This window comes from Hippocampus bargibanti, linkage group LG12 (genome assembly GCF_051943395.1).
Source record: "Hippocampus bargibanti isolate YZ-2025 linkage group LG12, ASM5194339v1, whole genome shotgun sequence".
Taxonomy (NCBI): Eukaryota; Metazoa; Chordata; class Actinopteri; order Syngnathiformes; family Syngnathidae; genus Hippocampus; species Hippocampus bargibanti.
Window position 1 is genome coordinate 14,804,500 of NC_142745.1, and position 27,594 is coordinate 14,832,093.

General features: G+C 43.3%; 1 protein-coding gene and 1 long non-coding RNA gene across 3 annotated transcripts in view; one reads left to right on the forward strand and one right to left on the reverse strand.

Annotated features, from left to right (window-relative positions):
• Nucleotides 1–172: 172 nt before the first annotated feature.
• LOC148890628 (dihydropyridine-sensitive L-type skeletal muscle calcium channel subunit alpha-1-like) overlaps nt 173–27,594 on the forward strand; it is a 34,123-nt gene continuing 6,701 nt past the window's right edge. For both annotated transcript variants that reach the window (XM_089011301.1, XM_089011302.1), the window contains exons 1-27: nt 173–429; nt 614–719; nt 3,913–4,052; nt 5,320–5,462; nt 5,674–5,826; nt 6,534–6,739; nt 6,871–6,974; nt 7,058–7,203; nt 7,773–7,851; nt 9,780–9,940; nt 11,040–11,265; nt 12,136–12,343; nt 13,042–13,162; nt 13,245–13,359; nt 19,246–19,348; nt 20,232–20,301; nt 20,383–20,515; nt 21,884–22,013; nt 22,108–22,167; nt 22,267–22,373; nt 22,789–22,876; nt 22,970–23,077; nt 23,195–23,247; nt 24,340–24,486; nt 24,966–25,167; nt 26,005–26,163; nt 26,947–27,057. In XM_089011301.1, coding sequence (XP_088867427.1) covers nt 242–429; nt 614–719; nt 3,913–4,052; nt 5,320–5,462; nt 5,674–5,826; nt 6,534–6,739; nt 6,871–6,974; nt 7,058–7,203; nt 7,773–7,851; nt 9,780–9,940; nt 11,040–11,265; nt 12,136–12,343; nt 13,042–13,162; nt 13,245–13,359; nt 19,246–19,348; nt 20,232–20,301; nt 20,383–20,515; nt 21,884–22,013; nt 22,108–22,167; nt 22,267–22,373; nt 22,789–22,876; nt 22,970–23,077; nt 23,195–23,247; nt 24,340–24,486; nt 24,966–25,167; nt 26,005–26,163; nt 26,947–27,057 — 3,567 coding nt within the window. In that variant the 5' untranslated portion in view covers nt 173–241. The remainder of the gene's footprint in view (nt 430–613; nt 720–3,912; nt 4,053–5,319; nt 5,463–5,673; nt 5,827–6,533; nt 6,740–6,870; nt 6,975–7,057; nt 7,204–7,772; nt 7,852–9,779; nt 9,941–11,039; nt 11,266–12,135; nt 12,344–13,041; nt 13,163–13,244; nt 13,360–19,245; nt 19,349–20,231; nt 20,302–20,382; nt 20,516–21,883; nt 22,014–22,107; nt 22,168–22,266; nt 22,374–22,788; nt 22,877–22,969; nt 23,078–23,194; nt 23,248–24,339; nt 24,487–24,965; nt 25,168–26,004; nt 26,164–26,946; nt 27,058–27,594) is intronic.
• LOC148890629 (uncharacterized) lies at nt 189–789 on the reverse strand. Its single transcript, XR_016116757.1, has 3 exons — nt 679–789; nt 361–436; nt 189–295 (listed from the first exon to the last, which is right to left on the reverse strand). It is a non-coding gene; the product is annotated as an uncharacterized LOC148890629 (long non-coding RNA).

Consider the following 27,594-nt stretch of genomic DNA (forward strand, 5'->3'; position numbering starts at 1 on the left):
GTGGGGCACTTCCAAACAATAAGCTTCCTTCCAGACTATATCTGTCCGTACTCTAGGTCATGTCACCTCACTGCCAAGTTCATTGTCTATATTTATTCTCTTCACCAAGCAGCTGTTGAGTCATGCCGCCCTCTACAAGTAGAAGGGACCTGCTATTCCCCAGACACAAAAATGAGTGGGAGCGCCGCTTGAACTTGTGGAATATCATTTTTTATTTGAAGTAAGAACCAAATTGTTTGCCATGGCAGACAGTAACGGTCCCCCTCTATCGTCCTTCATCATGGATGAAGAAACCCTGAAAAGAAAACAAAAGGAGAAGTTAAAGAAACTGATGGCCACTGGCGGAAATCCAAGGCCTACTCGCTCTCTCCTCTTCTTGACACTCAGGAATCCCTTCCGTCGGGCTTGCATCAGTATTGTGGAATGGAAGTATCCTCTTTGAAAGGCAAATGGACCAAAGAAAAAGGATGACATCTAATTATAGAAGTGGAATGTTACTTGTATTTGTTGTCTTTGAATGCAAATGTATGATTGTTTAGAATACAATGATGAACAGGAAAGGAAAAGAATTGTGCTCAGTAATGGTTGGCATTTTCCTAGACGTGACTTTCAGACCTTTTGAAATCATAATCCTTCTGGCAATTTTTGCTAATTGTGTAGCCCTTGCTGTGTACTTACCCATGCCTGAGGAAGACAGCAACATCACCAACAGCAATCTGGTGCGTCTCGATTTTTAGGCTTGCTCCATTGTGTGTCAACTCATTGATACTTTTGCACATCCCATGTGGTCCGTTAGCTGCGATAGCTTTCATCTCTCATTCAACACTGAACTCATCTCGAATTTACCTCAGGCTGTAAAAATAGTCATGGTAGCACGGTGATCAGTTGCATTGCATGTTTGCGGTGCGACGGTGCAGGATTCCATTCTGGCTTTGGACTTCCTGTGTGGAGTTAGCATGTTCTCCAGCCTGTATGGGTTTTCTTTTGGTACTCTGTTTCCTCCCACATTACAAAAGCATTTATGGCAGAATGATGACCCTCAATAGGGGTTATGTCACTGACTGTTTTATCCCCATGAAGGGCAGTGGGATAAGTCAGTCAGTTTTGCGCATCGAAAATAGACCGGTGTCATGCTAGCAGTATAAAACCAGCGAGTGCATGCCTACATTGAAATGGGAGAAGTCATAAAAACATTCCAATACGGTGTATGTATTAGTAAATGACATGAACAAACAGGATAAAAGATTTGTGAAATTAGCAAAATAAAACAAATAAACAGGGCATAGCAGTGCACAGTGTGAATGAATTCACGAGCAAAGCAATCCTCAATGTAATAGGAGTTTATACTAGTTCATGATATATTATATATCTCTCATCTCATTTTCCATACCGCTTATTCCTCATTAGGGTCGCGGGGGCTGCTGGAGCCTATCTCAGCTGTCTTCGGGCACGAGGCGGGGGACACCCTGAATTGGTTGCCAGCCAATCGCAGGGTATATTATATATGTATAAGCAAATAATAATTGACAAGTGAATTTTAATATTTGCAATGTTTTAAGATGATGTACACTGTACAAATCTCATCAATGGCGATGTCTTATCATTTTGCTTTCATCATTGAAATCCAATTCATATTTTGGGCACACTGTTTTTCAATGAAAAGAACTTCCAATGAGCAATTTTCACCCAAGATAAACCTTCCTTAAAGGTTGTTATAAATTGCAACCCCATTTTGAATCTGTAACCCTATTTTGAAATCGTTGCCCAACTTTGAAACTCGACGTTGAAACCTGAATCCTTCTTTGGAACCTATTTTCACCCCATAAACCCAATTTGATTCCATACCTCTGAAACCCTGTCAACACATCCATACATTCTTTTCAAACCTAAACAACACTAACAATACTTTGAGACCCTCCTGTAAAAACGACGTAAAAATTCTGGCCCTACTTTGAAACCGTACAATGAAAACAATCTCATAGGCCCTACTTTCTAAACCTTTTTAGAAACCCGAAAGTACTTTGAGACTATCCATCCTTCCATTTTCCGATCTTCTTATCTCAACCCACCTATATATTTATAGAGTACTTTAAAACAGGCATTGATGTATCCACAGCCCGTCTACTCACACAATGGCTGTTTACACACACACAAGATGCAAGGATGGCCAGTACCACAACCAAACAACAGAAAGCGTGGTGGGTCACATTGTATCTTTAGACTGTGCGCCATTGATAGCATCCAGTGAAGCTCGAGGCGCGGGAACTTTGTGACTGTTTCATATACTCAAGATAAGAAACAGCGAAAATCAACTGTAGTTCAAGTAAGATTGCTCTGAAAAAACAATTGCGTGTACGGTATGTGCAGTATGTGGTATGTAGTTACCAACAATCGTCTGCATTGTAACAAAAAGTCAATGATGCCCTTACTCAATGTTAACATTCTGGCAAAATAACCTGAACTCCTGTGACTTAACTTCCTGTACATCTCTCATCTTGTTAAATGGGCTTTTATATCATTTTAACTGTCCTTATACAGTACAATATGTTATGGCAAATGTTGCCAAGTTGACATCCATTGCTGCCTAGGATAATTCTGTGGTGTCTCATTTTGTTCCTTGCACTCCTGTGCGTTAATGTCAGGGGGTTTCATTAACATGTGCCAACTGTCGGCATGTACAGCCCTTTCATAAGGGTTGTCATTAAGGGCTACATAAATCAATGTGACTTGGCTTGCAGAATCTCTGAGCCATTTCCTTGATTACCATCGGTCTGTGTAGGCTCTCGGGCAGACAGGAATGATCCATCGATGAAAAAGTTGCTACCATGAACTAACTGCCAGCCAATTGCAGGGCACTCAAAAACAAAGAAAACAGTCATATTCCCCCTTGTGATCAAAACAAAAGGTTCCATGTATGACTTGGACAAGTCTGAAGGCTAGCAGAACACACAGTAAATGGGTTTGACTCCATCTGTCCCAAGCTCCAGAAAAAGAAAACAAAAACAATAAAATACAATTTAATGCCACATTTCCTTTTATCTTTGGTAAATATTTTGGAAAATATTGGCCTCCAACTGAGTTAGCTAGTAGTTTAGTGGGTTTATATTTTTTTATAACCACCATAGCTTTGTTTACATCAGTGCTGGGAGCGGGACAAAGAATCCAAAAAAAGATTGAACAGTTTGCTATATACATAATAGTTTTCAAAGGTTAAAAAAAAATGTTAAAAACGCTTATAAACAACAGATTGACTTCGTACACTACAGCTATCCAGCTAGCTATCTCACTAGCTATTTGCTATCTAGCTCCCTGGCCGGCTATCTAGCGAGCTATTGGCTAAAGAGCTATCTAGCTCGCTGGCTAGCTATCTAGCTGTCTATTTATTTGCTGTCTATTAGCTAGCTATCTGGCTGGCTACCTAGCTTGCTACCTAGCTGGCTATCTATTTGCTATCTATTTGCTGTCTATTAGCTATCTATCTTGCTAGCTGGCTATCTATTACCTATCTAGGCAGTTAGCTAGCTATTAAATATCTCACTAGCTATCTATTAGCTCTCTAGCTAACTTTCGATCTATTTGAGTTACTTCCCAGATGAGTGAACGCTGGCGCGTGTGGCTGCCGCTGCTCACCCACAGAAAAACTGATCCTGTGACTGTAAAGTGCCATTGAGAGTTTTGAAAGGCGCTTATAAATTAAATGTATTATTCTTATTCTTATTCTTATTCTTATTCTTATTCTTATTGCATTTTTTAATCAATAACACAAGGATAACTAACAGTCATAGTTAATCAACTATACTGTATTGTGGAAAACGGTCTTTACGAGATGTCAACTAATACTTTGTCAATGTCGTTGAAATTGTGATTCTTTTTTGAGTTGTGTCACGATGTATCATGGTTGTTGTCTTGCAGGAAAGCCTGGAATATATTTTCCTCCTCATCTTCTCTGTGGAATGTTTCCTGAAGATAATTGCCTACGGATTTCTTTTTCATGCTGACGCGTATTTAAGAAACTGCTGGAATATTTTAGACTTTGTTTGTGTATCGGTTGGGTAAGTTTGTGTTTTAGATGAGTGCACTTAACCTGAATATTATCCTTTGGATTTTTCAGTTTTTCTTTTTTTTTTTTTTGTTATTTGAATGTTTTGGAAAGTGCTGTCTAAATTATTTGTTCACTATGAATGTTTTAATTGTGTACAGTGATACCTTGGTTTAAGAACCCCTTGGCTTATGAACTTTTCGGTTTACAAACGTTAAATTGATGAATATTTTACCTTGGCATACGAACTATTTTTGGGGATACACACAGAGCGCCACAATGAGTGATGTGTCGTTCGCAAACGAGCCCGTTCTCCTAACAAGTAAATGGCAGCTGACTGTTTTTGTCCTCTATTTCCCGCCCCCAGTCTTCGGTTAAAGCCTCGTGATTGGCCAAGTACGCAGCAGTGACGGGGTGGGGGTTACAAACAGAGAGAGAGATTGAGGCCGTTCTCCCAAAAAGAAGATGGCAGCCGATTTTTTTTTTGTCCTCTATTCGCCGCCACCAGTCTTCTGTTAAAGCCACGTGATTGGTCAAGAATTCGGCAGTGAGGGGGGGGGATTAAACGTTGAAGAGACAGGCAGACGACAGAGTGTGAGAAAATGGATAGAAAACAATGAAATTTGGACTCGTTTCAAGTTTGACAAAACCAGTGTAGACTGCAAGGTTAAAATATCCCATCAATAAGGCTCCACAAATAACCCACACAAACCATCTGTACACTTGATGCAAAAAGCTATCAACCCAGCAAACAGAACACAATTGATGAGGAACAAAGTAAAATTATCGCAGAAAAAGCCCCGAGGGATCATTCCTCAAGATGGTGAAAGAAGAAGGCTACGTTCCTCGTCAAGTGTTTAATGCTAATGAAACCGGTCACTCCATTCCATCAAGCCATCAACGACCATCACAAAGGTAAATAAAATGACTTTATTAAACAGTAGTTTATTTCTTGAATTATAATACCATAGCACATTTATTATACATAAAATAAGGTTCATTTTATGTAGTTTTAAGGCTTAGAAAATTAGAAAGTAGAAAATTATGTTTAATGGGGACCTTGGGAGGGATTATTCTCATTTTAATGGTTTCCTCTGGGAAATTAATTTTTGGGATACACACTTTTCGTCTTACACACTGTACGTAAGGAAAGGTATCACTGTAGTTATTTGGTTGATTTAACTGCGGACTCTACATACATGGGTTTTTGGATATCAACCTAACTCTCATTATTCCAATTGTTAAGATGATCCTTGATTAAACATTTGTTTCTATTTCAGACTATTTACTGTGGCTGTGGATGCTATTAATCACATCAGTGGAATAGAGCCCGTCGTCGGAGAAAAAGGGGGTGGTTTTGATATGAAAGCTCTGAGGGCATTTAGAGTTCTTCGACCACTGAGGCTTGTGTCGGGAGTGCCAAGTAAGAAAATACTTTTTCAAACCAGGCTGATGTCTCAATTAATAGGCAAATTATCCATACTTTTCAGAGTAATTTTTATTCAACACTCATCCAAAAACTCATGGAATTTCTTAAATGCTGTATTTTTTGGTGTATAAGACAATGGTTCGATATCCTGTGTATGAAAACCAACACATTGTTTCATTCAAAAGTGCATTTTGTTCATCCTTAGGTCTGCAAGTGGTCATGAATTCCATCCTGAAGTCCATGCTGCCCTTGTTTCACATAACTCTCCTGGTCTTTTTCATGGTTACCATCTACTCCATAATGGCCCTTGAGCTATTCAAATGTAAAATGCATAAAACATGCTATTACACAGGCACTGGTATGTTGGGTCATTTATTTTCATTTTACTTGTTATATTACAAGCATCAATGTTTTATATTTCAGAATAATTATTTTAACTCGTTTACTGCAATTCTTGAATGTATTCATCAACTGAAAATAGGCGAGCGCCATTGCCGAATCTGTTTGAGGTTTTTTTTTCATGTTTTGGTGCTGATAAAGCGCTGGTCATACCTCTGGTAATTTTATTTCTCTTCCACAAGGGGCAGCATTTCCCTTTTTTTCCGTGTTAGTGATTTGTTCCAGCTTCAGCTGTTGTTAAAGTGCTATATAAACCACTATGTATAACATTGTATTTTGAACAGCCACCCTCATTTCAAGCTCATATAACTGCAGACCCAAATCCTTTAGCAAGTAACTCTTAATTTCTGATGAAAGAAGAGAGTCTAAGGTTTCTAACACTCCATTGAATGTTGATGTAGTCCTAAAACTCAATATTCTGTGGGTCCTGGAATTCAAGGGACAATGAAAAAAACCTGGCACTCGTGTGGACACATTTCAGCATGTCTGGCAGTGAATATGTTAAAATAATTTATAAGATCCCTGCTATCTTTGTATGTTTTTAGTAATTTTGGTAATTTGTGCATAAAATGTTCAGTGTAGATTGAGTTTCATTGACCCTTGAGAACGCTTTTGTATAAAATGAACGCAATGACCTCAAAATTTGTCCATTTCCTCCATCCTCAGACATTGTTGCTACAGTGGAGAATGAAAAGCCTGCCCCATGTGCCCAGGCAGGTAACGGGCGGCGCTGCACCATCAACGGCACAGAGTGTCGAGCCGGCTGGCCTGGTCCAAACCACGGCATCACTCACTTTGACAATTTGGGATTCTCCATGTTGACTGTGTACCAATGTATTACTACACAAGGGTGGACTGATGTCTTATACTGGGTGAGAGTTGTCATTATTGTGATGTCAAAGCAGACTAGTTTGATGTTGTGGTGACCGAGTAAGTTGTGTTAACATTTTTGCCTCAAGTATGACACAAAGCAGGGATGTGTAACATAAACATCGATTAACAGGTGAATGATGCGATTGGAATGGAATGGCCATGGATCTTTTTCACCACACTCATCCTGGTCGGGTCTTACTTTGTGCTCAACCTGGTTCTTGGAGTGCTTAGTGGGTAGGAACATGTTTCCATTATGTTCTTTGGGAATTTTAGTTCACTAATTTCAAAGATTTTCCTCCCGTGTTCTTGATCACCAGTGAGTTCACCAAAGAACGAGAGAAGGCCAAGTCCCGAGGTGAGTTTCAGAAGCTGAGAGAGACCCAGCAGCTGGATGAAGACCTGAAGGGTTATATGGAGTGGATCACCCAAGCCGAAGTCATCGATAATGACAATGAAGGACAGAGTAAGGCCCACAGAACTAAGCAGAGGAATTGAATACCGTAGTAACCCAATACAGGACACATAGCCAAACCAAACTTGTCAATTTTGGGCTCGAGATGTGTTCTAAATTGAAATCACCTTGTTGTTTTAGTTGCTGTAGGGCAGGGGTGTCAAAGTTATTTTTGCTGCGGGCCACATTGTAGTTATGGTTTCCTCTTGAGGGCCGTTATGAATTTGGGGAACCCATTAGAATGTTTAAATCCCTTCAAATATTACATATAGAGCACACAGCAAATTAATGAATAACTCGTTTTCAAATCTGAAGTCAAGAATAATGACTTTTATTGTGGTTGACATCCAAAAATATGAAATTTTGGCTCAGATTTTAGCAATCATCATGGAATTTAACAAGTTTGATTTGCTTTCGCGGGCCGAAAAAAATGATATGGTGGGCCGGATTTGGCCCGCGGGCCTTGACTTTGACACCTGTGCTGTAGGGCTTTTATACTTTGTATCTTGATATAACAAACCTTTGTTGATGCCATACTGTATTTTGCAGTCAGAGTCACAACACTAACTGTGTCTACTCAGGTTTGCTACCCAACGAAAATGGAGGATCTCAGGAAAGTGGTGGACAAATGGACACAATGCAGTTAATATTTTATTACTAGTATGTTTTACTTTCTTATTCTCGTCAGTGGCGGTTGGTGGTATTTTCTCCAAGATGGGCTCTCTATCTTTTGGGTGAACAGTTTAGATATAAATACATTTATAATTGATTTTATGTTGTTATATACACTACAGTATTCAGTTCTGCTCTTCATAGTAAGGTCTACATGGAACGGTAGAATATGTCCTGGTCATATAAATAAATAAATTAATTAATTGAAAGACAGACCTAACAGGAATCAAAGATGAGAATGCAAATGGCTATTGTGAATACTTTCTTTCAGAAGAGACAGGAACATAGGGTGACCTATAAGAGTGGAGGCAGAAGTACACAGGTAGACTACATTTTGTGTCAACGGCGCCATCTAAAGGAAATCAGTGACTGCAAAGTAGTGGTTGGTGAGAGTGTAGCCAGACAGCATAGGTTGGTGGTGTGTAGGATGACGCTGGCAGTGAGGAAGATGAAGAAACCAAAGGCTGAAGTGATGACAAAATGGTGGAAGTTGAAAAAGGAAGAGTGTTGCATGACATGTAGGAAGGAGGTAAGACAAGCACTGGGTGGGCAAGAGGTCCTTCCAGATGACTGGCAAACTACAGTGAACATAATCAGAGACACAGGTCGGAAAGTACTTGGTGTATCAAGTGGAAGAAAGGTAAATAAGGAGACTTGGTGGTGGAATGGGGAGGTGCAGGAGTGTATACAGAGAAAGAGGTTAGCAAAGAAGAAGTGGGACACTGAGAGGACGGTCGAGAGTAGACAGCAGTACAAGGAGATGCAGCGCACGGTTAAAGTAAAGGTGGCAAAGGCCAAACAAGAGGCCTATGATGACTTGTATGCTCGGCTGGACAGCAAGGAAGGTGAGACTGATCTTTACAGGCTGGCGAGACAGAGAGACAAAGATGGTAAGGACCTGCAGCAGGTTCGGGTAATTAAGGATAGAGATGGCAATGTATTTAACAGGTGCCAGTAGTGTGATGGCAAGATGGAAAGAGTACTTTGAAGAATTGATGAATGAGGAAAATGAGAAGGAACAAAGAGTAGAAGACGTGACTGTTGTGGACCAAGACGTAACAAGCATTAGCAAGGATGAAGTGAGGAGGGCGCTGAAGAGGATGAAGGGGGGAAAGGCACTCGGGCCTGATGATTTACCAATCGAGGTATGGAAATGTCTTGGAGATGTGGCGGTGGTGTTCCTGACTGGGTTATTCAACAAGATCTTAGATGGTGAACAGATGCCTGAAGAATGGAGACGAAGTGTACTTGTGCCCATTTTTAAGAACAAAGGAGATGTGCAGAGTTGTACTAATTACAGAGGAATAAAGTTGATGAGCCTTACAATGAAACTCTGGGAAAAAGTATTTGAAGCTAGACTAAGAGCAGAAGTGAAGAGGATGCACAAAACCGGGATAGATGGAGGACATTGATTCGCTGTGGCGACCCCTGAGGGGAAAAGCCGAAAGGAAAGGAAGAAGAAGAAAGACAGACCCCACCAGACAAGATCAAACAAGACTAGACTAGGCCAGACCAGATCAGACCAGGCAAGACCAGGCAAGACCAGGCAAGACCAGACAAGACCAGACAAGACCAGACAAGACCAGGCAAGACCAGACAAGACCAGACAAGACCAGACAAGACCAGAGTAAACCAGACAAGACCAGACCAGATAGAATTACCATAAGAGACAAATTTCCTGCACTTATATGAATATGAAGGGCAACTGCAGAGCACACACACAAAGACAACAAAGAAACACTCAATGTTTGAAGTCCCTCAGGGTCCTCGGATTCAACACCCAATGATCTACTCGCTAACTTCAAAGTTTGCTGCTCATCGATATTAACCAGCCGCCACTGACTCCATAATTGTTTTTTCAGCTGCATTTTTATCTTTTTGTTGTAACTACATTTTCCTTCTTCTCGTTTGCACAGTAAACTTGCTCGCAAGTGGAACCGCTGGTTACGCCGTAAATGCCGGGTATACATCAAGTCTAACCTTTTCTACTGGTGGGTGATCATGCTGGTCTTCTTCAATACGTTAGCCATTGCAACTGAACATCACAAACAGTCCGAAAGGCTCTCAAACTGGCAAGGTCAGACCGATACTTTCTTGATTTTTCTGCATGGAGCGAGTTGGCCAATGAAACACATCCAATGATTACTCATTGCTCAGCAGACTTGTGAACAGCATGAGATGTTGTCATTGAAGCTAAAGGGGACATGATGAGTAATGGAGATGTAGATTTTTTTGTTGTTCTTGTGGTGTATCCACGAGTGTTGTTCACTTTAGTGTCAATGAATTGTTTGATATGGCGATATAACCCGTGCATCCTTCGACTTAAATGCCCTAACTTTCATTTCTTGAGATCACCGTAGCGTTAACTTTTTACATTTCCTATAAATGTCATCTGAAAGCCAAACATCCTGAACTTTTTGTGAGTAGTTTACTGTATATACAAACTGTAGGCTTCAGTAAGTTTGTCTATTCAATTGCTAAAATTATATTCAATTTACAGTGAATGCTAATTTAGCAATTTCTACTGTTTAAGAAGCTATCGCATTTTGATGGAAAGAAAAACGTTTTTTTAAACTTTGGCTTTAATAATAATAATAATAATAATAATACATTTGATTTATAAGCGCCTTTCAAAACTCTCAAGGTCACTTTACAGTCACAGGATCAGTTTTTCTGTGGGTGAGCAGCGGCAGTCACACGGGCCAGTGTTCACTCAACCCGGAAGTAAATAGAAAGAAACCTAGCTAGCAAGCTAGTAGATAGCTGATAGATAGCCAACAGATAGCTAGCTAGATAGCTAGTCACCTAGATAGCTCTATAGCTAATAGCTAGCCAGCTAGTTAGTTAGCTAATACACTGAATGCCACTATTAAACACACTGATAGAAAGCTAGCTAGCTTTAACCAATCATCATTTGCCTATGGAGTTCTATTAATATTATTATTTATTACATGATTATTTTTTATGTGTTTCACCTCATAATCTGATATTTTCATTGTTTATAATCGATTCATTTAAGGTTTAAATGAATGGTTTACCTTTACAACCCTGTTTTTTTAACATAGTATTTGAAATCTCGCAAAATAATTCTTAATCCTTGTTTATCTTGTATCTTCTTATCACCCTCCCGACACCAATTTGATACTGTGGCCTGAAACGTCATCCACCATGACCAGACAATGCCAACAATCTACTCCTGTCTATGTTTTCCCTGGAAATGTTTCTGAAGATGTACGCTCTTGGCTTATCTTCATATTTCATGTCACTCTTCAATCGTTTTGACTGCTTTGTGGTGTCCACCGGCATTATGGAGCTCATCCTTGTCCAAATGAACATTATGTCCGTCATGGGCATCTCGGTGCTGCGTTGCATACGTCTGCTCCGTTTGCTCAAAGTCACCAGGTAAATCTTGTTGTGCTTTATTTTTTAATATTTTTTTCAAGACTAAAACACTTTCAAGACCGTCATAAGATGTTCAACATGAGTTGATACATTATCCTTTTGAGGATCGTAGGCATGTTGTAGCCTATCTCAGCTGTCTTTGGGTAGTTGGCAGAGTACACTCCAAACTGATTGCCAAGAGTCAGGCACACATAGACGAATACCGTATTTTCCGGTGTATAAGGAGCACCGGAGTATAAGGCGCAGGGTCATCTTTAAAAGAAAACAAAGGCTTTTGGGTGCGCCTTATACACCGGAAAATACGGTAACCATCCATGCCTACAATCGCACAAAGGGACGGTTTAGAGTGCTCAATCAACCTGCCATGCATGTTTTCGAAATGTGGGACCATCTGGAATACCCAGAGAAAACCCATACGGGCACGGTGAGAACATGCAAACTGCTAACAGTTGAATCAAAACCTGCACCTTGACACAGTGAGGTAGACATGCTAACCAGTCCATGCGCACCAAATCCAGCAGACATTTAAACTGTTTCTTCCGCGTCGCCCATAAATCTCTAAACATTAACCCAAATATAACTGTATAGTTCCTCTTTGCAATTTTTCTTATGATGATACTAGTGCAGCGTGTTCTACCGGAGACAAATTCCTTGTGTGTTCTACATACTTGGCAATAAAGATGATTTTGATTCTGAACCAATCGAAAGATGCAATGCAATTTTACATAGACAATAAAAAGATTCATGGGGTCAATGAAATGCAGTGTAGAAACTCTTTAATAAGGAAATGAGCAAATACAATGCGTGGTGGTAAGTGACTTTTTTCAAACACAAATAATTGCATTGTTGATCTGTGGTTGTTTTCTCTAGATACTGGACATCTCTGAGTAACCTGGTGGCTTCCCTCTTAAACTCAGTCCGTTCCATTGCCTGCTTGCTGCTGTTGCTCTTCCTTTTTATTGTCATCTTCTCGCTGCTGGGTATGCAGGTTTTTGGAGGAAAATTCAACTTTTCCAACCAAGCGAAACCTCGCAGTACTTTTGACAGCTTCCCTCAAGCCCTGATAACTGTTTTCCAGGTACACAAAGAATACTTTGAGTCTATTCAAGTGGTTCTGTGCTTCGGGAATTGAAAATATGACATGGAGCACCACTCCCGAAGTTGGCAGTGTCGGAAACTCATGACAAAAAGTTAGCGGACACCAGGGCAGACAACTCTGAAAAGTTGCCTGCCCCATTTTTCACAACGTGCAGCACAATAAGACGAATCATCGCACAAAAAAATAAAAACATTGTTGCAAAGTATAAAGGATAGTTTTTTAATTAAGGAAGTACCTAGCACAAATGGTCCCTTGCTTAATTTATGGTAAACATCCCTTGCTGAACATTTTGCTCCAGTTGTCGTTTGTCGTCATGGTGCACAATGCAATGTTTACGTTGCGTTGTCTACTGAAAACTACGCGGACTTGTCTTTCTAAGTGTACTTGAAAGTTTTGAAAGGCGCTTAGAAAGAGGAGTCCACGTGGCTTGTAGTGGTTTGCTTGGAGATTTTGCTTTATTGAATAAAACAAACGTTTGATTTGAAAAAAAATCTTCTTTTTTTTTTTTCTCTTGAAGAAGTTGTCGGCCCCTCGGGCCGAGACGTTTTGAAAGTTGTCCGCCGAACGTAAAAGTTTTACGCGCCGGGCCTCTGGGCAGACGTTATTTCAAACACTGGTTTTGGTCGTTTTTGCTGGCCGGCTTATAATTTCATTCACACCCCTAAACTCTCTTTCAGATTCTAACCGGAGAAGATTGGAATACCGTCATGTATGATGGTATCATGGCACATGGAGGACCCAGCATGCCTGGAATCCTCGTCAGCATCTATTTCATCATCTTGTTTGTCTGTGGAAATTGTATCCTTTAAATTCGCCTGCATTCCTTCTTCCTAATATTCCAATTCACGTTGTATTATTCTTTGACGGCAAAATGATTCAGTCATTCTTTTAAACGTGTTCTTGGCCATTGCAGTTGATAATCTAGCTGAGGCAGAGTCTTTAACTTTGGCTCAGAAGGAGAAGGCAGAAGATAAGAAGCGAAAGAAAGCGCTCAGGTTCATTTTCCATCATTTCCATCATCTACAAAATGGATTTATAGACGTGCAATTTGACTGCTGGAGGGGGGCACAATTTTTCATCAGTTTTATTGGAGAGCCACATAGTCTGCAAACTTAATACGAACGCTAATAGACAATGACAACATTTGTTGGTGTTTTAATAGTAGTGCACTGCAAGATACCATCGTTTTTCTGGTGTTACATTCAGAATTTTTGTTGTGTTACAAAAGAAAACAAACTGGTACTGGTGGATAAGACGTACCAGAATATAAAGCGCACCACCAATGAATGGTGTAATTTCAAACTTTTTCCTGATATAGGGCTCACCGGACTATAAGTCATACTTTCAATGAATGAAAAAAAGTTTCCAAATGTAATATATAAATATAGAAAAGCTTCCAAATATAAGGTGGCCATTCCGTGTCGGGTCATTGAATGTGTTTGCTTCACCCTGTCAGGTTTGTTTCACCTTGGTGTCATGAGCGAGTTGACAGCGGGGCGGGGCCTCCGCTCCTGACGTCTGCCAGCTGCTGTCAATTCCCTCATCACCGACTGTTGGACATTTAAACCCGACGCTGGCCCTTATCCAGCGTCGGAAGATACGTACCTTGAACTTTAATTCAGTACGTGAGTTGCTTCGCCCGAGAATTGTCGAGCCACGATCGCGTCTGTTTGTATGCACCGCATCGTATGCTGTTTTGCACCCTCGTGTGCCTTTTATTTGGTTAGTTAGTGTGGTTGGGTGGATTGCCGCCGCCCGCCCACTAGCCTTGCTGTTTTGGTCACTTTTGTTTTGCAAACCTTTTACCGGGTCCGTGTCATCTTGAATCCGCGCTTTCTGTTAATAAATCTTCTGCCTGCACCAACGCCTCTGTCACCTGCTTGGCAATCCACCACCACTCCCTACGTTCCCACTCGTCAGCTGCCACTGTCGTTGTCGGAACGTGACAGAATCTTCCGACCACCATGGATTCCGCAGACAGTAACCGTATCTTCTCCATCCTCGCAGCTCGGTCAATTGGTGCCGGCCCTCGCGGAGGTTCGCCACGACATCACCCGATTGGCTCAACGGGTAGAGAGACTTGAGACCAGTGGCGCCTCCGCCTCGGTGGCCGCCCCGTGCCAAACTATGAGCCGCGAGCCCAACATCCCACACCCCGCCCGTTACGGAGGGGAGCCCGGACGTTGTGCGCAATTCCTGCTGCAGTGCTCCATAGTGTTCGACCAACAACCCTCCGTGTACACCACCAACGTGGCAAAAGTGTCGTACGTTACCAGCCTGCTTGCCGGCCCGGCAGCCGCTTGGGCGTTGGCCGTCTGGGAATCGCGGCCGGAGCTTCGAGCCTCCTTCCCGAACTTCATCGCCGAGCTGTTCCATCACCCGGTGAGTGGGCGGGAAGCAGAAGGCCAGCTGTGGATCTGCCACCAGGGCACCCGATCGGCGGCTGAATATTCCATCGCCTTCCGTGTCCTGGCCGCCACCGGCGGGTACGATGACCGTGCCCTACGGGGGATGTTTCGGCGCGGGCTCAATGCGGCGCTGAAAGACAAACTGGCAAGCCGCGACGAATGCTCCAGCCTTCGCGAGCTGATCTCCCTCACGCTGCAGCTGGACAACCGCATGCGGGAGAGGACCCGGGAGCGTGCTGCCTTGACAAACTCCGAGCCGCCGGCGGGAATCCCAGGGGGCGGTGCCCGGACCTCTCTGCGCGGGGGATACACGGCTGCGGAGCCTATGGAGGTGGGGGCCGAAAGGCCCGCTCCGCGGCACCCGGAGCGACGCAACACCGGCCCGACTTGCCAGCTCTGCGGTAAATCGGGACACCGAAAGCCCTCCAGTGACCGTAAGTCGCCCCGTCCTCCCAAACTACGGGTCCCGTGAAGGTCCACGGGGGGGTTCGCGTCGCGCAGACTGGAGCTGGACGGCGTAATCCATGGCCCCACCAGAACCATGCCCGTTAGGGCCCTAGTGGATTCGGGGGACGACGGCTGTTTTATAGATCCGTGCGTCGTTTCCGCGTTGGGCTGTCGGGCGGTCGAGCTGGGGGGGCGAGTCGAAGCATACTCGATCTCAATGGTCGGTTACTCACCGAGGTTAAACATGAAACAGCGCCGCTTCGACTCGAACTCTCGGGCAACCACGTAGAATACCGACGGTTTTTCGTGATGCCTTCCCGTTCGGTTCCCATTGTACTCGGTTTACCCTGGCTGGGGACCCACAATCCGGCCATCTCGTGAGACGGACCTACCATTCAGGGGTGGAGCCCCCTCTGCTACGCACACTGCCTCAGGTCGGCCGCGGGCGGGTCGTCATCACCTCACAGCCCCCCCCCCCGAGGTCATTAGCTTAGAAGGGGTCCCGCCCTGTTACCACGACCTACGACAGGCGTTCAGCAAGGACAGCGCCGTATCCTTGCCACCGCACCGTCCCTATGATTGCGCCATTGACCTCCATCCCAATGCTCCGTTTCCTAGTTCTCGACTTTACCAGGTTTCCCAACCTGAACAACAAGCTCTACGGGATTACATCGACTCCTCACTCGCGGCCCGGCTCATTCGGCCATCGTGGTCACCCTTGGGAGCAGGGTTCTTTTTTATTGCCAAGAAGGACAAATCGCTGCGTCCGTGCGTGGACTATCGTGGACTCAACGAAATAACTATCAAGAACAAATACCCTCTCCCATTGATTGATTCCGCCTTCGCGTCCCCCCAGGCCGCGACCGTATTTACGAGACTGGACCTCCGGAGCGCGTACCATCTCATTTGGGTTAAAGAGGGGGATGAGTGGAAGACCACATTTAAGTCACCCCTGGGACACTTCGAGTACTTGGTGATGCCATTTGGCCTCACCAATGCACCCGCTGTGTTCCAGAATCTTATTAATGTCGTCTTGAAGGATTTTCTGAATATTTTGTGTTTTGTACATGGATGAGATTTAAATTTTTTCAGAATCCCTCGAGGCACATCGCCAGCATGTCCGGCTTGTTCTGCATTGGCTGCTGCAAAACCGACTATACATCAAAGCCGAGAAATGCGGATTCCACACCTCCTCCTTATCCTTCCTGGACTTCATCGTGGAGCAATGGCAGATCCGGGCTGACCCCGCCAAGACCGAAGCGGTGGTAGAATGGCCCACGCCCACCTCTCGCAAGCAGCTACAACGCTTCCTGGGCTTCGCCAATCTTTACCGCCGCTTCATCCGTGGCTACAGCCGGAAGGCCCTCCCGCTCACCCAACTCACCTCCACTAAGACCCCGTTTAGGTGGACGGAAGAAGCGGACGCCGCGTTCCGCCTGCTTAAACGGGCATTCACTCACCCCCCAGTTCTCCGTCACCCGGATCCGAACGCCGCATTCATTGTGGAGGTTGACGCCTCGGATTCGGGAGTTGGGGCGGTACTCTCCCAGAGCTCCTCAGTCGACCAGGAGCTCCACCCCTGCGCCTTCTTCTCCCGCCGCCTCAGCCCCGCAGAGGCCAACTACGACGTGGGCAACCGGGAGCTGCTCGCCGTCATGTTGGCTCTTCAGGAATGGAGGCACTGGCTCGAAGGGGCGAAAGAGCCGTTCACAGTGTTCACCGACCATAAAAACTTGGCTGTCATCCAGGCCGCCAAAAGGCTGAACGCACGCCAGGCACGGTGGGCACTCTTCTTAACCCGCTTCTCCTTCACCCTCACTTACTGTCCAGGGACCAAAAACACCAAGCCCAATGCCCTGTCGCGGATCCACGAGCCAGGAGGCCAGGAAGACCTCGTGGAGCCCATCCTGCCCGGCCGCCAGATCGTGGGGGCGCTCCAGTGGGAAGTAGAACGGAGGGTCCTGGAGGCATTAAGAGGTACCTCGGCTCCCGATAACTGTCCCACAGGCAAACTGTTTGTTCCCCAATCGCTGCGCTCAGAGGTGCTGCAGTGGGGGCACACCTCCAAGGTGGCTTGTCACCCCGGGGTGAGCCGCACCGAGCACCTCGTCTCTCAGCGATTCTAGTGGCCGCGGCGACATAGCAGACTTCGTTAAGGTCTGCCCGTCGTGCGCCTGTGGGAAAGCTTCCCATCAGCCTCCGGGAGGACTGCTCCGCCCCCTACCGGTTCCACCGCGCCCTTGGTCCCACATATCATTGGACTTCATCACCGGTCTCCCCCCATCCCGTGGTAAGACGGTCATCCTCACGATAGTGGACCGATTTTCCAAATCGGCCCACTTCGTGCCGTTGACCAAGTTGCCGTCTGCGATCGAGACAGCAAGACTTTTGGTCAACCACCTCGTCCGTCTCCACGGGATACCCATGGATATCGTGTCGGACCGCAGGCCCCAGTTCGTGTCCCGGGTCTGGAAGCTTTTCTGCAGGTCCATGGGGGCGTCGGCCAGCCTGTCTTCCGGTTACCACCCACAGGCCAACGGTCAGACTGAGAGGAAGAACCAGGACCTGGAGGCGGCCCTGCGCTGCATTTGCCTCCATCGTCCTTCGGCCTGGTCCATCCATCTCCCGTGGGTGGAATATGCCCACAACACCCTGGTCTCCTCAGCCACAGTTCGGTCACGATTCATGTCGGCCTATGGCTACCAGCCGCCGCTCTTTCCCACACAGGAAGGGGAGGTGAGGGTCCCATCGATTCAACACCATCTTCGGCGGGCCCATCGCGTATGGAGGGGGACCAGGGCAGCCCTGTTGCGCACGGCGGCCCAGAACCAGAAGGTTGCGGATCGCCGTCGCCGTCCCGCGCCGGCTTACCAGGTGGGCCAGAAGGTCTGGCTGTCCTCTAGGGACCTACGGCTGGCCGGGACTACTCCCAAACTGGGGCCACGATTCGCGGGCTCCTTCGCCGTGGAGGCCATCATCAACCCGGTCGCGGTCCGACTCCGGCTGCCCACCTCCATGAAAGTCCACCCGGTTTTCCATGTATCACTCATCAACCGGTGGAATCCTGTCCCTTGGCCCCCCCTCCTGCCCAACCTCCCCATCCCCCCCGCAGATGGTGGACGGAGGACCGGTCTACACAGTGCGGGAGATCCTGGATTCGCGGCGCAGGGGAAAAGGCATCCAGTACCTGGTCAACTGGGAGGGCTACGGACCAGAAGATCGTCAATGGGTCCCCCGAGCCTGGATCCTGGACCCGTCGCTCCTGAGGACATTCCATGAGGCTTACCCGTCCAAACCGGGTGGGCCGCCAGTAGGCCCTCTTCACAGCGACTGTTGACGGAGCTGCTGTCAATTCCCTCTTCACCGACTGTTGGACATTTAAAACCGACGCTGGCACTTACCCTGCGTCTCGCGCCTGGCCCGTACCTTAAACTTTAATTCAGTACGTGAGTTGCTTCGCCCGAGAATTGTCTAGCCACGATCGCATCTGTTTGTATGCACCGCATTGTATGCTGTTTTGCACCCCCGTGTGCCTTTTATTTTGTTAGTTAGTGTGGTTGGGTGGATTGCCGCCGCCCGCCCACTAGCCTTGCTGTTTTGGTCACTTTTGTTTTGCAAACCTTTTACCGGGTCCGTGTCATCTTGGATCCGCGCTTTCTGTTAATAAATCTTCTGCCTGCACCAACGCCTCTGTCACCTGCTTGGCAATCCACCACCACTCCCTACGTTCCCACTCGTCAGCTGCCACTGTCGTTGTCGGAACGTGACACTTGGCAGATTTTTACGCATGGTTTTCTTTGATACTTTGACTTTCTGTTCGGATGACTTTGATGTTTTAGATTTTGTTCCTGCTGACTTTATTTTAATACAATTTGTCAAATACAACCTGCTGCTTCTTTCTGCCTGCTTGTTTGGGATCCAAAACCATCACCTCCATGCAAACCATGACAGTGTTCCGACAAAAGACGCAATAAACATTTGTCATCAAAAACAACTAACCAATCATGTTAATTTCCTGACCGATAGGTCCAATCTGCCAAGCAAGACTTCCGAGGAGAAAGCAAATCTTGCAAAGAAGTTAGCTGAGCAGAGAGCGAAGGGTGTTGAGGGGATCCCCACAACTGCCAAAGTAAGGGATTTTTTTTTTTCAATTTTGTTTTTCATACCTGTCAACCTTGGCTAATAGCTGCCCTTATAAATGATTACAATTCCCGTATAAAAGTTGTAGTACGCCGTACATTATTTGAAATGATAATAAACGCTAACACATGCGGAAATACAGTTTACTGCGCATGCACGCATTATGCTTTTATCATCAACCGTACGCAGCGCTAAAAAAATATATACATATGATCGAGTATTACTTTTGCTCCCCTTATTAATGATTGCAATTCCCCTTATTAAGAGACAATAAACCTTACAAACACAACCCGACGCATAATTATTTACTTATAGCAAGAATAAAAACAGAGATAGAATAAAAACAAAGGTAATTTGTTTAAATGTCCAGCAGTTTTAAAGTGGATCTTTAGATTGTAAAATCAACTTGCAGCAACTTTTACATCCTTTTTAAACGGAACGCAGAAAGAAAACCGAAGAACTTTTGTTGAGTCTCTCCCACTCTTTTTGGTGGCGACCCGATAATACAACTATAACCGATCCTAGTTTTTCTCTTCTTACTTGGTGGTTCTCCCATGCTTACTTCTACGTTACAACTAGTTGATTCCGCGATTGCAACACAAATGCCGGACTTCAAATGCAGAAACAGAAATACAAAATCAAACGAAAACAATGTGACGCGCATGCGCATATCATGCTTCATCGACAAAGACTCGATAACTCGCTATTTTTTTTTCATCGTATTGTTATACGGCATACACAATTCAAAATGATGACAAAAACGTATAAAATACAGGGAAAACGTAGAGGTTGACAGATATGGTTTTATATGTCACATTTTCTAAATAAATCAGAAGGATTTCAATGCATTCAATCAAATTCTCAACTTTCAGCTCAAAATTGACGAGTTTGAGTCAAATGTGAATGAAATTAAAGACCCTTTCCCTCCAGCGGACTTTCCTGGTAAACACAAAGTTTCAATATATTGATTTCAAACTCTAAATATGAGCAATACATGGTCATTCCTGTCTTCGTGGTCATTAGGTGATGATGAAGAAGAGGATCCTGAAATCCCGGAAAGCCCGAGACCGCGTCCAATGGCTGATCTTCAGTTAAAGGAAGAAGCCGTACCAATGCCGGAAGCCAGTTCATTTTTCCTCTTTGGACCACAAAACAAGTACGGACGGTTGATTGGCGTTGTTCTTGTGTTTTTCTTTTTATTTTAGAAGTGGGAAGAGAAAATTATTATAGATCTACTTTCTAAAAATAATAATACATTGTATTTATAAGCGCATACAGAGGTGGTGATTATGTATAATAAATGTGCGATTGTAATGAAAAAAATAAACTGTAGTATATAATAAAGTAGTTGTATTTACCTTTGTGAGGGTAGTTGTTGCCTCTTGATGATATCCGAATGATGTTACCGTGCTTTCTCGGCAATAATACTCACACTCACCCTGTTCCCTGCTTGCTGCTTTTCATTAATCCAAATCAACAGAAGTTTTTCAACCTCTTCTATTGCCTGAGACCGTAGCAATGGTCGACTTAGCGTACTGGTACTGGAACGCTAAGTCACACAAACGCACACCTCGTTGGTGTTTTTCGATGATCTCCTTCTTCTGCTCGAGCGTAATTTTTTTTGTCTTCTTCGGCTTAACACTAGCCTGTGGTGGGGTCCCATAATAGCAAAAGAATTCCACTCGATAACAAACCACATCTTCACTCAAAGAAAACTAGTCCACCAGACACCGTGGCACTGTTTGACCGTGTGGTTTGGTTTGTCCGCCGAAAACTTTGCCATTTGTTTCGTCTCCTTGTAAAAATGAAAATTGTAAAGAGCAATACATTGGGGAAAGTAAACACATTCTCCAAACATCGCAGGGATAATACTAGTGGGCCTCAATCGGCAGTACATATGCACTTAAAAGCCAGCAACCACTCATTTGACGACAATGAGATTAAATTCTTAGCGAAAGAAAATAGATTGTTTGAAAGGGGAGTAAAAGAAGCTTTTTTCATAAAACAGCAAAATCCTTCACTAAATCACCATGGTGGGGTGAGGTTGAATTTGGATCGTTCGTCCAACAGACTTCTTAGGCAACATAGGCTTAGTTACGCTGATGAGGTGATACTAGGGCAAATGGGGAAATCAGGCCATGCGTAGATCTCATACTCAAGCAGGACAAAAGAAGTAATGAATCCGGACAATAGAAGTAATCAGTGTAGCTGCAGGGAGTGATCATCTCCCCTCCCCCCTTCCAACTTGAGAGCAAGGACCAATCATAGCAGAGTCTGGCAGAGTCTGACGAATCCTCTTGGATAAGAAGTGAAACGTCCGACACCTTCAAAGAAGTACAGATGACAGCTGAAGAAACCTTTGAATTGACTAATACTAATCAGAAGAATACTCATAATCATAATCATCATCATATTAATTTCTGTGCTTTGCTTAAAGCACCCAGTGGTACATTGAATAGAATTGTTGCAAATGTGCAGGTTTCATCTGAAATTGAGAATTCATCAAATTTTCTTTTTTTTTTAGATTCCGGAAACTGTGCCATCGCATCATCAATGCAACCACGTTCACCAACATCATCCTGCTTTTCATCCTGCTGTCATCCGTTTCCTTAGCGGCCGAGGATCCCATCGACCCAATGTCCTTCAGGAACCAGGTACCAACCAAAATGCACGTCGTCAATTTAAACCAAAGAAAACTCAATGGTCTTTTCACACTGTATTGCCGTTTTCAATTTGTGTTAAACTCAGGTGTTGGCTTATGCTGATATCGTCTTCACTTCAGTGTTTACGGCAGAGATTGTCCTAAAGGTATAAAAAACAACTCTCTATTCTTCATATTAGAAAAAAAAATGGTTCTACATTTTAAAATGCTCCGATCCATCATTTGTTGCGTTCTTTTGGTTTCAGATGACAACGTACGGTGCCTTTCTTCACAAAGGGTCTTTCTGCAGGAACTCTTTTAACATTTTGGATCTACTGGTTGTCAGTGTATCGTTGCTCTCCATGGGAATGGAGTAAGTGGATTCCAAACAGTCTTCACTGTGTTCTTAATGATGTTCATATTTCATTCCCATTTTAGATCCAAATTTCATGTGTTCGACTGGGCTTTTCTGACATGTCCGAAAACAACCAAGCATACTGTAACATTCAAACTGATCATATTGCTCTGTTCCGGAATGCTAAGTGGTTAGCTATGTTTTGAGATGTCAATGTATTTTTTGTGTATATTTTTGTTGTAAATTATAAAATTCATGAATAACAGTAAATATCCCGTTTTCAAATGAAATGTAGTACGATTACATTTTTAACGATTAAAATATATACACGTTTTAATTGGCTCCTCCACATTAGTTTATGAATACAGAAACAACAGGTGATTTCGTAATCAAGCGCTATTCCGAAGTAAGGCCATGTGATTTTTCACCCTAGATCCAGTGCCATCTCAGTGGTGAAAATTCTCAGGGTGCTGAGGGTACTTCGACCGCTGAGGGCTATCAATCGAGCAAAGGGTCTCAAGGTAGCTAACGTGTACTGTGTATGATCACCTTGGGTTCGGATTGTGGGTTCATGCGTTTTGGAAGTATTGAGATATCTGTCATTTGATTTGTAGCACGTGGTCCAGTGCGTGTTTGTCGCTGTCAAGACCATCGGAAACATTGTGCTGGTTACCATGCTACTTGACTTTATGTTTGCCTGTATTGGAGTTCAACTTTTCAAGGTAAGCATGTTACAATTCATCCAAGCAAACATTGACTGTAGTTTAACTTGAGATTCTGTATGTCAAAACTATCTAAATTCACCGTCCGCTAAAAATCCCTTGGACACGATTTACCAGGGGAAGTTCTATTCCTGCACAGACCCGGACAAAATGAATGAGGAAGAATGCAGGTATGCACATCCATGTTTAAAATACAGTATTTTACAGAATGTACGATGAACACTCAAAAGCCTTAATTTTCTTCAAAAGATGACCTTGAGCCTTATAATTAATTAATGAATACATTTTATTTATAAGCGCCTTTCAAAACTCTCAAGGTCACTTTACAGTCACAGGATAAGTCTTTCTGTGGGTGAGCAGCGGCAGCCACACGCGCCAGCGTTCACTCAACCCAGAAGTAACTCGGCTAGAAAGCTAGCTAGCTAATAGATAGACAATAAAATAGATAATATTAATAGATAGACAATAAAAACGAAATGAAACGATCATTACCTGCAACACAGTATGGCAGAAGAGATGGGTGAAGTCACATGAGTTTAGTCTGGTGATTAACTGTGCAACAGAAAAGCACTTGAAGCAAATGTGCTTCAAAGTTCCACTCGACAAAACGTGAATTAAATAATCGCTCAAAAAGTAATCTGGACTCAAAAGGAATCAGGGAACTAATTAGATAACACTAGACAGTACAAAAGGGGAAACAAAATAAGATATTGTCATGAAAATGTGCGTTAATCCAGACCATCAGAGAAATGCGACTCACCATAAATCTTGTCCAGATTGTCACTTCCGTCATAATTTAATAATCTTAATGCACAACTCCATTACACACACACACATATATATATATATATATATATATATATATATATATATATATATATATATATATATATATATATATATATACAGTAAAGTCTCGTTATTGGATTGGATTGGATTGGATTTGCCTTTATTAGTCTCGCAGTGGAGAAATTTACATTTCACAGCAGCAAAGTTATGAAAGAAATGAAATGGTGGTTATATCGATATTCAAGGGAGTCAGAAAAAATATCGATATAACCGGGACTATCGATATATCCGACCCTGTTTGCATGTAATTTTCTCCGTGCGTGCATAGAAATAGTATCGATATAACCGGGACTATCGATATATCCGATATCGATATAACGAGACTTTACTGTATATATATATATATATATATATTGCTGCTTGATGATTTGATTCGGCTACTGTATCTCTTTCCCTTGAACTTTGTTTCTCAGAGGTTGGTATATACAGTATCAGGAAGGAGCACTTCATGACATGGAGGTCCGCAAGCGGCAATGGACCAATTCAGAACTCAATTTTGATAACATCTTCAGTGGAATGCTGGCGCTCTTCACCATTTCGACATTTGAAGGATGGCCAAAGTGAGTCATGAGCACCATTTTACAATCGAGCTTTCTCAGATGCTGAAACCAAGGATGCAATTCTCAGAAATTACACGGAAATGCTTACAGGACTGCGATTTCACAGAAACAAATCATTTGAAAAATTAACGTGGTGGGTGAAGGTTTAATTTAGACCCTGCTTACAACAGACTTCTTAAGCCGATACCATATAGGCTTAGTCATGCTAATGAGGTGAAACCAGTGCCAGGGATAGAACGTTAAAGGTAATCATATTGGTTAATGAGGTGAATCCAGAGCCAGGGATAGAGCTATAGAGGTAATCAGAGTGGAGAGGTAATCAATCAGATTGGCTAATGAGGTGAAACCAGAGCCAGGGATAGTTGAAATGCACATGGTTAGAAGTTTCTCATCACTGAAATAAACCAACTTTTTTTATCTCTTTGAATGTGTGTGTGTGTATGTGTCTGTTTGCATTTCCTGTTTTTCCCCCCGATGAGGATTCTTTACAAAGCCATTGATTCCAACGTGGAAGATCAAGGGCCATTGTACAACAACCGAGTTGCCATCTCCATTTTCTTTATCATCTACCTCATCCTGATTGCCTTTTTCATGATGAATATCTTTGTGGGCTTCGTTATCGTCACCTTCCAGGAACAAGGAGAACAAGAGTATAAAAATTGTGAGCTGGACAAAAACCAGGTACTGTATGTTTAACAGACTCAAGGGTCCCTATACTAAATTGGCACTTCCGAATTGATGTTTGATATTAAAATTGGCTTATTTCAGAGTACAGAAATGCTGTAAAATGACATGATGTCAATTTTTTCTTGAAAAGTCCATTTTGAAAATAGCTTTAACAGTATATCTGCAACCAAATCAATTTTTTCTCCGCCTTCAGCCATTGTGGGTTGACAAAACTGCTATTAAATCAACACAATTTATTTGCTCGCTACCGATACAGTGTGCTAGCTCTGGCTACTATGCTCTTGTCCTAGCGCCTTGTGATCAGGGCAGTTTTTGCAAACAATGATTGGCTACTGACTAGCTAATCATAGTTGGCAAAAACTCTGATGTTGACCAGCGCCTTCAAGAAGGTGTCGCTACCCCTAATGGGTTGCCAACTCGAAATCCGATTGGTGAGAGCAATCGTTTGATCGACACATTTGATGGTCCAGGGCCCACACAACTGATTGTGAAGGTGTCCACGTCGATTTCTGACCCTGGTAACAAATGATGGCTGAAACGTGATTGGTTAAATGCTTAAATACGAAAACACACACCTGGAAGCATTAGTACAGAGGAAAGTAGTGAAAGGAAACTAAAAGACAATTTGGAATTATTTCATAAGAATTCATTGACAAAATATAATTCACATCAGTCCGTGATTCAGATATTTGTAGGTCAGCAGAGAAGGCTTTGCAGGCCTTGACGGTCCGCCACTGCTAGAATGACACTGTGACCTCCCTGAGCTTATTCATTACAGTATGTTAGTGTGGACTATGTAAGATTTTCTCTCCCCTTGTTGAAATTCTCCAGCGCCAATGTGTGCAGTACGCTCTGAAGGCCCGGCCTCTACGGTGTTATATTCCCAAGAACCCTTTCCAATATCAAGTGTGGTACATCGTCACCTCCTGCTACTTTGAATACTTGATGTTCCTTCTTATCATGCTCAACACCATGTGTCTCGGAATGCAGGTATGTTACGCAGCACACACACACCGTCCTTTTGTGAACACAAGCCTTCTCTTATTGTGTAGGAGTCACAAACCATTCAGAATGCTACTTTTTGGAATTTTAAATATTTAACTCATTCACTGCCATTCACCAATTTATTCGGGAATTGAAAATGTGACATAGAGCGGCAATTTGTTCGGGTTTTGATTTTTCTTGTTTGGGTGTCGATAAAGCACTGGTCACACCTCTGGCAATGCTTTCTCCCTTCCAGAAGGGGCAGCATTTCCTTTTGTTCCATGGAAGTGCTTTGTTGCTGTAACAGCTGTTGTTAAAGCACCATATATACCAATATGGATGTATTGCATTGCATTGCATTTTTGACAGCCGCCCTTATTTCAAGCTCATATAACTCCAGACCCATATAATCTTGGAATTAACACTTTTTTTTCTGATGAAAGAAGAGAGTCTAAGGTTTCTTACGCTATATAGAATGTTTATGTAGTCTTAAAAGTCAATATTCTGTGGGTCCTGGAATTCGAGTGACAATGACAAAAACCCTGGCACTGGAGTGGACACGTTTTTGCACAGCGTCTGGCAGAAGAAACCGTTTAAATGTCTGCTGGATTTGGTGCGCATGGAGCGCTAGCGCCTGCCTGAGGGGAGTCGCTGGAAAACGTGGTGGGCAGGGTGCGGAGCGTCCAGTTGGATTTTTTTACGCTCCCTTGTTCTGATTCTTGCAGTGTGCAAGTCCCCGAGAGTGGGTAGGAAGGTGCCAATGATTTTTTTTTGTACTTTGACCCACAGCACTGTGACCAGTCAGAACATGTGAAAGACCTTTCTGGGATGCTGAATGTAATTTTTACTGTGCTGTTCACGGTGGAGATGATCCTGAAACTGATGGCCTTCAAAGCTAAGGTTGGTAATCATGCACATCACATTGGGGATAACAGTTTCACTGTAATTTCTCTTTCAGAATAACATCTTATATTGTACATCTTACTTAAAAAAACATTTCAATAATTGAAGCGCTTTACATTACAAGTTTGACAAGCATTGTGTGTGTTGGCAGTGACTTAACTGACTTTGTAATAATCACCATAAGAAGATACAATTAGCAAACAATTATTTAAAAAAGAGACAAGAAGTTGTCCATTGCCATAGTTGAAGTATCAAAATAAACAAATTATTAAAAAGCTTAATCTAAACAGGAAAGAGCATTTGTTCCAAATTTCAGGATCCAACTTAAGTAAAATGGTGACACAACACATGGACACAGACAGTCCGACTCTATTCACAGTTGATGAAAAGGTTCAGCCATCATCTGTATTTTTTTGGAAGGTGTCGGACGTTTTGTTTCTCATCCAAAGAGCTTCGTCAGCGAACTAAAGTTGTCCCGATAACACTGATCGATATATATCCCTAATGTTAAAACAGATTCAACAGATATCAGAC